The following is a 16,243-nucleotide window of genomic DNA, read 5'->3' on the forward strand; positions in this document are numbered from 1 at the left end:
CCCTAGGGGCGTGATTCTAACTGTCAGGGGGCGTGGCTTGTGAAGTAATCAAAGAGACATGCGATCCTATATAGCAGGATCACATAGCCTCTGTGATTACTTCAGGGAGAATGACAGACAGCTGTGTTTAAATCAGCTGTCTGTCCTTCTCTCTCAGCTGCGGGAGATCGCAAGTGGCCATCAGAGCCACCGGTCACACCCGCTGGCTTCCCAGCTAATGAGTGGGGGCGGTGCACACTCGCCCCCAGAGTCTCCTGAGCGAGCGACGTAACATAACGTAGTTTTGCCCAGGAGCGGCGGGCGGTCATTATGTGGTTAATAGTTAGGATATGTTTGTAACGTATGATCGTAGGTTATCAATCGCATCTGTTTCCACCATGATCAGTTTTAGGGAACTATGATCGTTTTCATAAACAAGGTATTCCAGTGCTTTGGATCAATGCAAAACAATTGATAATTTTCCATTCTGGCTAATCAAATTAGTTCAAATCCAATTGAAACTAAGTCTTAAGCTGGCCACACATGGATCAAAATTCAGTCGGTTCAGCAGGGACCAGCTGAGATTTGATCCATCTATGTGCAGGCTGAGTGTACTGTACCTAAATCAAGCCATTGATCGACTTGAGTACAACCAGCCTGTCAGATTTTTTACATGTCATTACTGCCAGTGGCTATAGTTTCCTGCAACCCCCCATCCTCCACACACACCACCACCAGCAGAACACAATAGCGCTGCAGGAGGTAAAAAGATGGTAGTCAGCACCAATAAGCTGGTATGTGTGGGCATCAGCATGTAAAAATTAGACCCTGCTCGCAATAAACATGCTTGGTATTATTTACATATCTTCTATGGTTTTAATGGAAATCCATATTTGAAACACTAGTAGGCTTTGGTACAAGGGTACTCAAACATCAGATTTCTGGCAACCTCCAAATTTTGTAGACTGAGCTGGCCTGGTGTACACAAGTACTAATGGAAAGAAAAATGTGCTTGGATGGACTAAACATGTAATGACAATGGTGATTTAGTAGGGTTTTCAGGTTCACTGTTATGTGAACAGAGCTGCATGGTAGAAACAGGTACAACAAGCACACTGTGATCAGATGCCACATTGCCTGGTTGGCCAAAATGAGCCCAGGACTTATATTTCAGGTGACACTGATTGAATGGCTCCCCTTTCTAAAATGAAACGTGCAATGTTGATCTGAGAGTTCGGTGGAATAACAAGACACAGAAGCTTTCTTGATACCTCGTTTCATTTTGTACTCTGACAGGTCTGCATTTTGAAGACGAAAAAAATCATAATGAATATGTTTTGTATAGAATGATTCAGCCCGATGGTATACCTTTGTGATTTTGCTTCAAAGACCAACTGAAATATGCATGCAGCTTCTTATATAAAGTATGACAGGCTATGAATGTTGTGCATCTGTCCATTCTTTTTCCCAATGTCTTGTGTTTTTAATGAGTCTCTGACATTTATGAGTGCTGTTGAATGAAGTATTTAACTGAATAAATGTAATGCATGCAGACAAACTTGACAAAAAAAAAAAAAAAAAAATCTATTAGGGGGTTTGTTTCAGCAGGTGCATCCTATGTTATGTTATGTTACATTACACAGGACCTCCAGTGTAATGCAGGACAAAATGGAAATGAATTGTCACTGCGCCTAATAATTTCCTGTAATGCTGCTTAAATATTTTTTCTGTCTAATTACACACACACATATATATATATATATATATATATATATATATATATATATATTTAAATACTGTATAAATACCATTTACTATACACATATACACAAACATCTATACATATGAACGTGTTGAAGAAAAAATGTATATATATATATATATATATATATGAAAAAAAAAATATATATATATAAAAATAAATAAATATATATATATATATATGAAAAATATCAATTAAAAAGAAAAAAAAAATATATATATATATATATATATATATATATATATATATATACACACACAGTACACATACATACTGCATGTATTTTAGCCATTAGAAGTTTGTCATTTTTAACTCACAATTCTCAGACAAGCAAATTGCACTGAGCGTTAGGTGTATATTGACAGATTATTGATATATGGTGTCTGTCCGAATACAAATGTGGACAAAATTGCTCACAAAGTCATTTAAAAACACTATAAGATATAATACTGCACATTAACCTGTCAGTCATCTAATAACAACAACACTAATGCACATGCATTGCCCCAGCTTTCCAGGCTAAAAAAATGGGAGTAAAGATGGGAAGTATAAAAGAAGAAGAAAAAAAAAAGGAAATGTACATTTAAGCAAAGGAATAGCACTGAAAAATATGTTTAGCTGTGACGCTGTAAATGAATTTTGTTTTGCTGTATTAATGTTTTCTTACATTGTTCATCTCTCCACCTATCCTCTGCCTGTGACTTTTTCCTTACTGTACCTATCTGTGGCGTTGCATTGTGTCTTTTGATTCACATATGTTGTCACATTCCATTGACTCGTCCCTCTCCTCTCCTCTTGTACTCACGCCTAGTGGTGCTTTAGCCAGAGCTCGCAGCCTCTCAGGCGAGTTTTAATCATGTGTGAAGCTCAGTTGAATCCAGAGCCTCTCCGCTGCCTTTTCACTCTTGCACAAGATTGAGCTGGTGTCACATCGCTTCCCTTCTCCCTCCTGTAGAGGGGACTTAAAAAAAAAAAAAGGAGGAAGAAGCAGGAATAAAAACAGAAACAGACACTTTCCTGCAAGTGTTTTCGAGCAAGCATAAGGACTTACTGTAGCTGTGCAGATCCTTACGGATACAGGATAGAGGGGCGGCTAGCAATGCTTCAGCCGACTAATAAGGGAAGGAAGCCTACATCAGAGGCAGGTAAGATTGCATTGTGTCTCCGCTGCTGTATCGTACGAAGGGATCCCCTTGTTTTTTTTTTTTTCCCTGTACATTTCTATAGACTGATTGTGATTCCATCCCTGACAAACAAGCATGCCTGCAGCAGGGATAGAAGCCACAATATTTATTTAGGATACAATAGGATAATTCTTCAGAATCTGTCTCCCATATATCTTGCAGCCTATTTCATGCTTATCTGATTCCTGCCTAGTTGCACAAGCTCCATAAGGCATTTGTATTTAGAGATAATACTGAAACTGCATATTATGTAGACTTGGCAAACAGTTGCCTAGGAAGCATCACATTATATATACACAGTACATTTCTGAGCCACCAGCCTGCATCAGATGGAAAATAGATTTATAATTTATTTAAAGCTGCAGCAATTGTCATTTTTATTTATATTTCACTCTGTTTATGTGATGCATCCATTGCTGTGTAGATGTTTCAAGTATGTTTTTTTTTTTTTTTTTTGACAAATATATTGCAAGTGAAAAATGAATGCTAATGTCTTGATTGCATTAATTGCATTATATCACTGTTTTTAGCGATGGCGTAAATACTATGATGATGGGGTTATATGCTCATTTTGGTTGGGAAATTAAGTTGCTGGACAACTGCAGTTTAGGCAAATTGAAGTCTTTTCTGTCGTACGCATTTTGAATAGGAAGAGCTGAATTTGTTGAAATAAACTTAAGGAAAGAGACAGGTGCTGGTTGGAATTTGGCTGGCTATATGATTTTTTGTATGCAATGTGATTTTTTTTCTTTAATTGAGGAAGCGGTGCCAACCGTGAAATTTCCATACCAAAAAAGTAGCAAAATGCAGGCTTTATTCAGTATGCAATGAATATTAGTGGCAGCTGGATATACATAGTGCACTTGGCATATGTAAGAATGCGATGATAAATTAGTTGACCTAGCATAGCTCTGCTCACAAAAAGTATCTTGATTACCCAGCTTTCAAGGCACCCATTGATTTTTTTTCTCCCTGAATATCCAGTATTGTCCTCTAATCCTATCAGGCTTTCACTGCATACAGGAACAAGAGATATAATTATAATCCCATGATACGGCAGGTTTCTATAGTTCAAGGAAGTAACTTAGAAATAGCATGTTCCCTCTTAAAGGACCGTACTTTAGCGTTTGCAATAAATGTGTTCGATTGCTTTTGGCATTAAAGCTGTTGACATTCTTGCTGTAGTGGAGCAGAAGTTACATCAGGGTATTTTATAGGAGTTTGTTTTTACATTAACCCAATGAGATGTTGATGGGCCTGCAACATCAGTAGGCAGCAGGGCACTTCAGTACTGAATGAGTTCATAGAAAACCTTGTTCCCATTTGATTATTAGATTTTGTAGTAGCTCTCATGCCAAATGGCATCCCATATGCTCTGAAAACAAAACTGTGCTTCGATGGTCTGCTTTCCATGAAATTTTAGAGGTATTTTATTTTTAGACAGCGCAGGTAGAAGCTCAGGAGAATGAATGCGTTTCTTTAAAGTGGTCTAGTAAGATCCCTGTTAATGCTTAAGGATTTTTGTGCATTTAAGGTTGTAAATCTGAATAGATCATTGGTCTATGTGATGAGCATCAAAAAGCACATATTTTTTTTTCCGGAACTGCATATCGTATTTTGAATTCTCATTGAATGCTATTTCTGCAGGCTGTGCTCATATATGTGTTTTTTATGTCTGTATGTGCAAGCTTTTGTTAATGCTTATTTTTTTTATCTTATTACATTGTGCCAGTGTTGTGCATATATGTGCGTTTATGTGTAGATGTGTATATGTAATACACTCATACATTCACACATAGCGGAGGGGGGTGTGCTCACACCTGTTTCATCCTTGAAGCATTGTATCGTTGTAACAGCAATACTACTCGTTTCATTCTACGGTGATACATATGGAGAGCGTGCTGCTATGTATATGTCTAATGGAACACCTGCAGCTGTGAATATTTTAATAGTGCACTTGTTTTATGTGAGGTTACTGTTAAAGCAATTATATGGAATACAATCAAGAGTTTAGAGGAATGAAGGCAAATTATAGTAAGGTGCAGTACCAGCAACACCTGCCTGTGTTTCTATATGAAAGCTTTCTCATTACATTACCAGTAGATGTTGCTAGAGAGTAAAGAAAGGCTTAACTATGTAGGAACATAAAGCATTTGGATTAGAAAGGCAAAGTAAAACCTAGCACTACCTGCTGTTACCACTTACCTGAGTGGGTGATTAATCTCAAGAACGTAATAAACCTTCCCTTTGTGTTTTATTCAAAGCTTTTGAGGGTGCTGCTGTGCTGTCTAGATTTGAATGAGCTGTTGTTGTCTTCTTGTTTTTTTTTTTTTTTTGGTCTTCTATATATTTGTTAACATTATGACATATAGGAATATAAGGTGAAGTAACTGCTTAATCGTGCCAAGCACTTTAACATTTTGATAAGTGTAATCAGCCATTTAAGTGGCTAATTGAAATGCAGAACACACATTATCTACAAATTGTAAGCAAAGTAAAATGTGTGTTAGGAGCCTGAAATGGCTATTGAGGGGCTTCAGGCAGATGCTCACATTAATAGGCTGATTAGCATCAGAGACATATTAAAATGCACAAAGACCTACAAAAGGATGTTACAGATTACCCAGTGCAAATAACTACATGTAGCTTTGACTGGTGGAGTTTGTGAGCATCAGGAAAAAGTAGGTACATGGACAACTTTGTAAAGTTCAATGGGAAGGATAAAAATAGAAAAAAAAACTTAATGTGAATTTTGCTGGTAACCTGAAAATCAGAAGTACTTCTTGATATGAAACCGTTATGATAGGAGTCTTTGTGGTAAAATGAGAAATTCGTCCCAGAGGAATATAATCGCACTGCATAGATGGATATTTTACTGATGCAATTTCAAGTAAGCACTGACCTCTATCTGCACAAGTATTTATTTGTAGACATATAACAGCAACTGACAGCTCCGCAGTCCACAGTGTATGTATTCTGTGCTATGTGTGTGCTTTTTGTATATCAATGTATGGTGTAGTACAGCAAAGACAATGCACCTTGGATAGATTATTTATATATTTATATATATTTATTTAATTTTATTTTAATTAACGTATCACCACTTGCACAGAAAACCTTATCAGCTTGCAAGAACGCTTTGGAAATTTTGATCGTTCTTTATTAACTATAAAAAAAACTTGCCGGGATTTTAGTGTAATTGTCAAACTGGCTCACACCAATGAAATATTGAGTTTTGTACCTTTTTGTTCCTCATTGTTATGTCAAATGTTAATAAATCATCGTGTTTCATTTCTCTGTGTCAAGATCCCAAAAAAAATAGTATTTTCCAAACTATTCCTCATATGTTATTATTTTACAGCGCTACAATTGATAGCATTTCACTCATGGGCACTCTCACTGCATTTGTAGAAAATATAGTTAATAATAGATACATTGATTTTCTACTATTTAGAAAAAAAAAAAAAAAGTTTCCTTTTCTTTTTTCATGCTCCAAAATTTTTTCCTCAGCTTATCGATCTTAAAAGCAAAAATTATTTGTAGATTTAAAACAGATACTTTTTTGGAGTATATGATTGTCTTGTAAGCTATCATCTTTGTAAGATGTATATAGAATTCAGTAATATATCATAAGTCATAGAAATTCTGTATATTTCTATATGCCAGTTTTTTGGGCTTGACAGAGTTAAATTAGGAAAGGTGTTTCAGAAGTAATTTTCCACCTCGTCTGTGTTCACCTTAAATGACCAGTGCGATTCGGGAGAAATGTATATCAATTTTTGGTCCCCCCCCCCAATCAGATTGGGTATTTGACATGATTGCAAGCCAGATTGAACATTCAATCAATATCAAGCATTGTCTCCATGGGTACACAAGTGCAGAATTTGAGACTTTCACATCTACCGAAAAAAACATTCAGTCTTAATATAAAAAGCCTTCAAAAAAGCAAGCCAAGGAAAACATAAAAAGATACATATTTGGAGATTTAGACCTGTTTTTCACAGTGTAGGTGTAATCAACAGCAGTTGAAAGGCTCTGCAGCCTCTTCATCTCACTTTTTTCCTGGCATTTAAGGACAACATAGACCTCTGTACCTTGGAGTTTAAAGTAGAACTTCAGGCAAAATTCAGTAATAAATAAGTCATATGAATAGTTGCTTACATTTTCTTCTTAATGGTGCTTTTGCAATGTTTGGAGAAATGGCTAATGTTCACATTTCAGCTTGTGACATATGAACCATCTAGCATGCTTGGGAACTAGGCTGCTGCTAGTGTAGTCCTTGATATGAAGTATTTGTGAACTTGAGTCCACCCAAAATCAAATTAAATGTAGTGATCATGTAGAAAGTGGAGCTTTTGGGAGATTTTGGCACATAACTTGATCTTGTGCAATTTACGGATTTATTTCTTTAAATGCAATTATTGATATTTTTGCTTTGGACTAAAGTATTTTTAAAAGAAATACTGCTCTATTGGTACTAAATTGCAAGTTATTGTTGTGAATATAACTATATACAGATTTACCAACCAGCAAATCTTGGTTATTTTACTAATTAAAAGAAAGACGTTTTTAAAGATTGCATTGGAGGGGAATGATATAGTTTACAATTCTTTATATTCCAAACTTTCGATAAGCAGATTTAACACAAAGGCTTCTATCAGCTTCTATCAATATATCATCGATTTACCATTTATTGTTACAAGTTGTTGCTTTGTGTTGCCATTGTAGGGGTAGAAAAAACTACCAGCAGTTTAGGGTGTGTTACGTTCCTTATTTAATGCTGGTTTCAGCACAGCACCTAGGAAATATATCAATTGAATCTGTCTATTTTCTGCATATTTATTAAGGTTCATCATCAATCTTTCTTTTTACACTGCGCTATATACATTCCACCTTTGATGTTGTGTAGGAAACTAATGATTGAATGAACTAATGAAACTAATGTGTAGGAAACTAAAGATGTGAAAAATATGTTCTGGACTAAAGGCTTTTGTTTGACAAAGTAATAATACAATTTAGTACTACCCCATGCTTACATTATGCCTAATTATCCCTATTTTCCCAGGTATAATCCTATTTTGTTCTAAAAAATTGTCAAGAGTTTGGGAAAATGTTCTATATATATATATATACATTATATAGCCATTCTTTGTCACAAGCAAAAAGCTAGTAATAAAAATGCATTCAGGCCCATGCTAGGCACAATACATTGAAAAAAACAAGAGAATTCCTTTTTTTTCTGCATTTACAGTAGTAAACATAATACACAATCTTTATTTTAGTGAAGCTATTAAAACATCACAAACAAGGAATCGGTCGACAAGGCCTCGGTTAGACACATTGATGAGCACATTCATACACGCTGACTATTGGTTTGACAGAAACTATGTGAAAGCCTTTGTAAATAAAGCGGATAACCTTCTTAATGGAAATGTACTTTTCCCCTCTACTTCACCGTTACATTTTTTTAAGTGGAAATTATCATGCCATTATATTTTTTCCTTATTTTGTCGGGGAGAAATGTGCCACTGCTGTAATTTGGCCTTCAAACAGAGAACATAACATACTGTAGTATAAATAAGAGCCAATAATGGCTTAAAAAAACATTCTAAGTAAAGTGCTTTGTCAGTGACATTCATTTCAAATGCACTTCTCTTGTTTACTTAATATAGATTTAATTCACCTGATAAAAAGTAACTTCATCACAGTGTACACAAACACATCATCCTCCTATCTCTAATTATAAATGAATTGAATTGTTAGCTAATTTAGATTTTCTTGGATGTTGTGTTACTCCTTTTAAACTGCTTTATTCAATTTGCAGTTTTTCTCTTATTGCCGTGCCCTAATTTACGGTAAAATAACATACATATATATTATAATTTTGATTTCCCAGTATTGCTTTGTTATTTATTTATTTTTAGGAAAAAGTACATTCACAGCAAGCATTGCTGAGCAGACTGCCAATTTTGCACCAAATAAGGCTGCATTTAAACAACATGCGGACATTGTGTAGTGTGTAGCCAACTGAGTCTCCCTCTAAAAAAAAATTTAAATAAATAAAAAAAAAAATAAATAAAAAAAAATATATATATATATATATATATATATATATATATATATATATATATATATATATATATATACATATACAATAATTTTATGTAAATTATTTAATAGAGTGTAACATCAACCAGGTTTAGGTAGAATATACAAAACCATATTCATAGGAAGGCAATGAAGGCACATGACTTTGCTCATACATCAGTATTCAAGGCAAAGGGTATCAATTTATCATACCCTTCGGAACTGTTAACCAACACTCATTCTCAAGGGCCACGGGCAGGCCAAGAAATTGGGGGATAAAACAATTTAGCTTAAATAAATAAACCCTTTTAAATAAAATGTATCTGTTAAATAGAAAAATAGTTAGAAAAAGAGTTAAGTCAATACTCTCATATGCCATACTCTAACTCCCTTTAACCCAAAGGATAGTATTATTTCAAACATGGTTTGGGTTTTCGCATATAGCAAGACTGGGTCTGCCAAACAGAACTGTATGTATTGTTGCTGAATGCTGAATCAATTTCGATTTTTCGATATTGTTGAACAAATACAAATTTAATTTACTGTGGTAAGTTAAATCGGCATCAGTTTGTTCATCTGTGACAAGAACTATAAGACATATGGACTAGGTGCTGTCATGTGTACACATGTGTAGCACTGTAAATATATTGGTGATTACCCTGTGTTCTTTACTGTGACTCAAACCATGGTCCTTTTAGTCTATGCAGTTATTGCTGTCTATTAACAATATGTCACCGACCAATGAGGAAAAATAACCCCTGAAAACACTCCTTCTATAGGCATTGCAAGAGAATGTAGAATATATGTATGCTGCATTAAATGGTTGAATAATTAATATATGATAATAAATTTAAAAAAAATGCAAATTATAGTGGCAGGACTTTTTTTTATATTGAATATACAAAAGAAGCTTTATTGCACAAAATATATTCAGTATGATATCACATCTTGTTCAAATATTACATTTTAGAGGAAAATGCCTGTATAATTTAATCAATGTGTGTGCATTATTAATCTATGCAAACAGAACCCTAGTATTTTGGTTAATAGAACCATAATTGCTATATATATATATATATATATATATGTCAATGTATAATACTTGCAAATCCCTACATTAGACCTAAGTAATGCTTGATCCTCTAGGGTGACTACACATTTTGTTGGTGTATGGGCAGGTCTATAAGTTCCAATTTGGCTAACTACCCTGACTTCCTCTTCTTTCTGCCCTTCCTCAAAAAACTGATATTGAAAATAAAGAAATACATTTCCAATTTGTGAAAGCCTGTCTCATGACTCCTAAATCTTGCAACACTTTTTGGAATGGTGAGGGTTTTCTTTGACCAGTCTTGCTCTACAAAGTGTTCAGTTGTGGCCATTAACATCTATAGTATGTGCTCTTGGGTTTGATAAATCAAAAACATCTAGTCAAACATGATGACATAAGCACACCAATTTCCTATGGAATTTAGCTCTGTACATACAGGGTACAGCTCTAAAGATAAAATACAATGATTTTACATAAGGCTTGCCTTTTTATTTTGGTGTCTGCACAACCTATGACTACATGCACTGTATTAGCACCACCTTTGCTTGTTTGTAGGCAACGTTATATTTGCTAATAATGCATTATGATCACATTTTAGTGGTCATACTATGTGATGTCTGTCTTCACAAACTATGCATTTTTTTAAGGCTTCATTCATATGGGTGCTGAGGCCTATATATACATTGAACATCTTTTTTTTTTCTGAATATCTAGACTCCAGGTGCTGTGTACTGGGTGTGTGGGTGTGGATGAGTGGCCCCATCCTAATATACTTCACTGGGCTGTCTGCATACAGTACCTGGAGTCTACAAAGTACAAACTAAATGGTCCATTCATGGTACACCGGCCTCAGTGAACGAGGCTTTACTATAATGTAATGAAGTGAACTTTCAACAACTTTAACCTCTTCCGGACCACCCGCTCCAATTGTGATTGTACACAGCGGGTGCCAATTCCAGCTAATAATTCATGGCCAGGACCTGCTAATTGGCTGTGTCCAACCACAGTCCAGAGCCCTGTGCTGACAATCAACACAGGACCCTGTACAGAGGGAACAATCTCTATGTTTCTTATCTTTGCAAAGCAGGGATAAGAAACAATGAGATCTTTAGTAAAAATAAGCACACATTACACATATTATACATGGTTATTCACACATTTAACCCCTGAATTACCCAAGATGTTAACCCCTTCCCAGCCAGTGTCATTAGTACAGTGACAGAGTATAGTATTAGCAATGATCACTGTATTAGTGTCACTGTTGATGGCAGTGGCAGTTGGTAATTTCCTACTCAGTGTCAGTTAGTGTCAGATTTCCTGCCGCACTATCGCAGTCCCATAATAAGTTTCTGACCACCATCATTAGTAGAAAACTAAATTATAAAAATTCCAGTATATATTCCATAGTTTGTAGATATTAAAACTTTCTCATAAGCCAATATACACTTATTGGGATTTTTGTATCAATACATGTAGAAGAATACATTTTGGCCAACATGTATGAAGATATTTGATTTAATTCATTTTTTTATTGGCTATGTTTTATAGCAGAACTTAAAAAAATATTGTTTTTTTTATATAATACCTTTGATTTTTTTTTATATATATCTATTAAAAAATGAAAAAGAAAGCTCAATTTGTGTGAAAAGAATTGTATAAATTTTGTTTGGGTACAGTGTTGCATGACTGCAAAATTACCAGTTTAAGTAGCGCAGTGCTAAATAGCAAAAAATGACCTGGTCATGAAGGAGGTAAAAGCTTCTGGAGGTGATTAAAAATCTAGTCAAGTGCAGGGTAAGTTACATTTTTTTGAAACTGTACATGTGATTCGATGCTTGGTGTAAACATGTTCTTTCAAATATCTCCTTTTTTTAGGAAAACACATGTATTATATACAAAAAAAATAAAAAAAATAGACATTATTAATTTTTGATAGAAATACAGGTGCATATATTAACACCACTAAGGTTAACTGAAAAAGTGGATTCCTGTAATAAATATTCTATGAAGAATAAGGAGAAATATAAAAGTGGATCAGAAGCGGACTGGGTGTAGTTTTCAGTTAGTAGAGATTATGAAGATTGATTTACTAAAAGCAAATAAATTGTTTTTCCAAGGGCACCTTGCCCCAGAGCATAGTGAATGAGGTGAAGCTCTGTTGACGATCATCCAATTGTGCGCAAACTAAGTGAAACTTCCCCTCTGAAGCAATTGTCCTTGCAATTTGAAAATTTCCCTTGCAAAGTGAAGAGCCTAGTTGCCGTTAGTAAATCACCCCCACGGAGTACTACAAAAGTAGATAAGGCTACAAGGTCCAAACGGGTTGGCCCTGTTTAGCCAGTTCTGGATGGAAAGGATTTGCCCCTTAATGACCAGGCCATTTTTTGCAATTCGGCACTGCATTACTTTAACAGAAAATTTTGCAGTCGTGCGACACTGTACCAAAAAAATTTATTTTGGTGGTTATTGATCACCTCTGCGATTTTTATTTTTTGCGCTATAAACAAAAAAAGAGCAACAATTCTGAAAAAAAATATATATATTTTTCTCAATATTTTTCTCATATATTTTTCTCATTCTGCTAACATTTTTCATCCTTTTAGGCCAATTTGTATTCTGCTACATATTTTTGGTAAAAAAAGGATTGCAATAAGCGTATTTTGATTGGTTTGCACAAAAGTTATCATGTCTACAAAATAGGGGAAAGATTTGTCATTTTTATTTATTTATTTTACTAGTAATGGCAGCGATCTGCGATTTTTAGCGGGGCTGCGACATTGCGGCAGACAGATTGGACCCCTAACTGACATTTTTAACACTTTTGGGGGGACCAGTGACATTACTACAGTAATCAGTGCTAAAAATATGCACTGTTACTGTAATAATGAAACTGGCAGGGAAGGGGTTAACCTAGGGGTGATCAAAGGGTTAATTGTGAGCCTAGGGGTTTTTTTTCTAATTGTGGGGGGAGGAACTTGAGAAATAATCTATATAGAAGAATCACAGGCGCTCTGTGATCATTTCAGAGAGAACGGTCAGCTGTGTTTACAGCAGCTGACCTTCTTTCTCTCTAAGCGGGGAGCGATCGTGGGTGTCGGTCCCGTGGATCGGCATCCCCACTGCCTACCTAGTGGGGGCAGGAGTGCACCATCTCCGGTGCACGCTCACCCCTAGGAGTGCTCCCGCGAACCGATGTACCCCTACCCCATTTTGGGCAACTGAGCCAGCCGGCCGCAATAAAACTGCGGCGGGTGGTCGGCAAATGGTTAAACTAGTTTCTTCTCCATGAAGAATATGCTATTATGTTTAGTAATGAGCTCTAAATAACCCAGCTATTTTAGGAACACTAGTTATTCTATAATACTACATTTATTCTTTAAACTGTCAAAAGGTGGCTTTTCACAGGCATCATATTGCAGAAAAATCTACAAAGGCTTTTGTGCTTTTATAAAAATGGATTCTTGCACCTGATTGCTTGATTTCTTTATTTCACAAATGACAACCTCAGTTTACCATTTTTTTCAGCAGAGGATTAACATTTCAATTACTTACCAGCTGAGCAAGTGTATAAATTACACAGCTGCATGCAAGTAGCAATATGATATCTTTGACCTGATGTCTGTTCACTCCTGTTGTGCAGAGTATAGAAGGTAGTGTTGAGCCGTTAAAAGCCATATCACCAAATTGCCAGGACTCATGTTTGGCCTATGAATTGTTTGAAACATTGACAGCTCTGTTTTAGTTTGCTTATTCTGTGCTACTAGGGCTCAACATAGATGATAGAATTATTAGGTTACTCTACCCTGGAGAGCATGCAATCTAATTCCTAAGCTTACTAGTGTGAACAAGTTTAAAGTAGATGTAAACCATAACTGGATGACATTTAGTTTGCTAAAGCACTGTGCAAGATAAAAATTGTCATTATATTGTTTTTCTTTCAGAAAATATCATCTTCTCCCTTTGTTCATCATTTTTTGCATGCCAATCCCACTGATCTACTCCAGGCTCTTTGCAGCAACTACCATGTACTTGCTGCTGCTCTAACTGCAACTGCATGGCATTATTTAGTGTGGGCTTCTGGATGTATAGTGAAATATGCCTATGCAATCTCCACCACCAAAAACACATGATACAGGGTGACAGTGCAGGTTTTTTTTGTCATTCTGATAACGGGAAGTATCTGAAAAAGGAATTACTTAATTTAAAGCTGTAGATATAGAACATCATAACTTACTTTTAATGTGATTGTAAAGTCAGAAGATTTTTTTATCCTAACGCATTCTATGCATTAGGGTAAAAAGTGCAGCAGCGCCCCTCAGTCCCCCTACTACTTACCTAAGACCATCTCGATTCAGCAATGTTGCAAGAGTGTCTCAGCTGCCCGGGACTCTGCCTTCTCATTGGCTGAGATGGCAGAGCGGCACTATTGGCTTCTGATGCTGTCAATCAAAGTAAGTGAGCCAATGAGGTGACAGAGGAGGCGGGGCCAGGCCTCAGCTCCGTGTCTGAATGGACACAGAAAGCTGCAGCTTGGCTCGGTGCCCCTATAGCAAGCTGCTTGCTGTGGCAACTCTCAACAGGAGGGAGGGGCCAGGAGAGCCAAAGAGGGACCCGAGAAGAGGAGGATCTGGGCTGCTCTGTGCAAAACCACTTTACAGAGCAGCTAAGTATAAAATGTTGTTTTTTTTGTTTTTTTAAAAAAAAAAACCTGAGATGTTAGTATCACTTTAAGTTTACAACAATGTTAAAGAGCTAGACCATTCTCAATTTTTGTTTCATTTGTTTTTTTTTGTTTTTTTTTTTTGTATTTACTGGACAGTTAAAGTCTAAGTTATGTTAATTTAAAAAATTAGCACAAGGGATAGTACTTACTTTGAATGAGAAGTGTCCTTCGTGCTGGTGACTGCTCCATCCTCTGGAATCCTCTCCATTCCATCCTCTGCCCCTCCCTTGTACCTGCAGCAGTAGACTTCCTATCATGGGCAATCTTCTAAAGTGACAACTATGCCCAGTTTTTCCACCCCTTCCTCCATTCAGCAGTTATCTTTCTGTTGTGTGGAGGTTAATACAGCCATTGGGTCTGTCGTAGGCACTCATAAAGAGTGCAAATTATGACAGCTATTTTTGCCAACCCCTCCACCATTCATAGGAAGTGTACTATAGCTTCCAGTAATGAAAAGTGCTCTATGAATGGAAGATGTGCATATGATTGAAAGATCCGCCTTCTCCTTTTAATATAGCAATTTTTGATTGCTGGAAGCTATAGTATAGCTTCTAAAAATGGAGAAGGGGTGTAAAAAGCAGGCATTGTCATCAGTCTTGACAAGCGCCCATCACAAGTCCAGTGGCTTGTATTAACTCCCACAGTACTGGAAGATAACCACTGTGGGTGTATGAAGGCAGAGAGATGAAGATTTAAACTGAGAGAGCAGTGACCACAGGGGACACTTATAATTCAATGTAAGGACCATCAGTTGAGCTGATTTTTTATTTTTTATTTTGTTAATATTATTTTAATTAAACTTGGGCTTTAAATGACCTGATTACTTATAGTACAATCTCTGCTGCTGTGTTACTAGACCTGTTACCAGACTGCATATTTGTATTGTATTTACAATATGGTTCCAGTATTCCTTTTGGGATTTTGTGTTTTTTAGTTATAGAAAATACAAAAGAGGGAAATGAAACATCTGCAAAACAGGTATTTCAGCTACTCCTGTTGTGAATGTTTCATAATTTAAAAAGAGTAGAAGGAAGAGTGAGTGCCCATATCCGTGCACACACACATATACATACACATTGTGTGGGCAACAATGGAAATAAGATATAGAAAGCATGTAGACATACATTTGTTTACTAATGAGCTTGTAGTGTTCACCTAGCAGAAATAAATTACTGTAAAACATAATTTCTGTTGATGTTTTATTTGTTTTATGCCTTTATTTACAGTTGTGTATAAGGTGCCATTTGCATGATTAATACTTATAATATTGGTATTTGTTTTGTATCTGATATATTGTAAAGACTGTCCGTGGGCACTTGTATCAAGTGATATTGCACCAGTGCTCCTGCATTATTCATTCAAACCCCTTGAGTATTACTTCTGCTAGTTTTTAAATAGTGTTCCGGCCTGATGTGCAACTGTGACAAGCATCAAGCTTTATACTTGACCGGAAGCCAGAA

At 35.9% G+C, this 16,243-nt stretch overlaps 1 protein-coding gene across 1 annotated transcript in view; it reads left to right on the forward strand.

The window, feature by feature from the left end:
• Nucleotides 1-2,533: 2,533 nt before the first annotated feature.
• LOC309552099 (teneurin-2-like) overlaps nucleotides 2,534-16,243 on the forward strand; it is a 1,659,581-nt gene continuing 1,645,871 nt past the window's right edge. The window contains exon 1 of the mRNA XM_082252878.1: nucleotides 2,534-2,886. Within this exon, the coding sequence (XP_082109004.1) occupies nucleotides 2,841-2,886 (46 nt within the window). The 5' untranslated portion in view covers nucleotides 2,534-2,840. The remainder of the gene's footprint in view (nucleotides 2,887-16,243) is intronic.

This window comes from Pelophylax lessonae (assembly GCF_965119305.1).
Source record: "Pelophylax lessonae genome assembly, chromosome: 4".
Classification (NCBI taxonomy): Eukaryota; Metazoa; Chordata; class Amphibia; order Anura; family Ranidae; genus Pelophylax; species Pelophylax lessonae.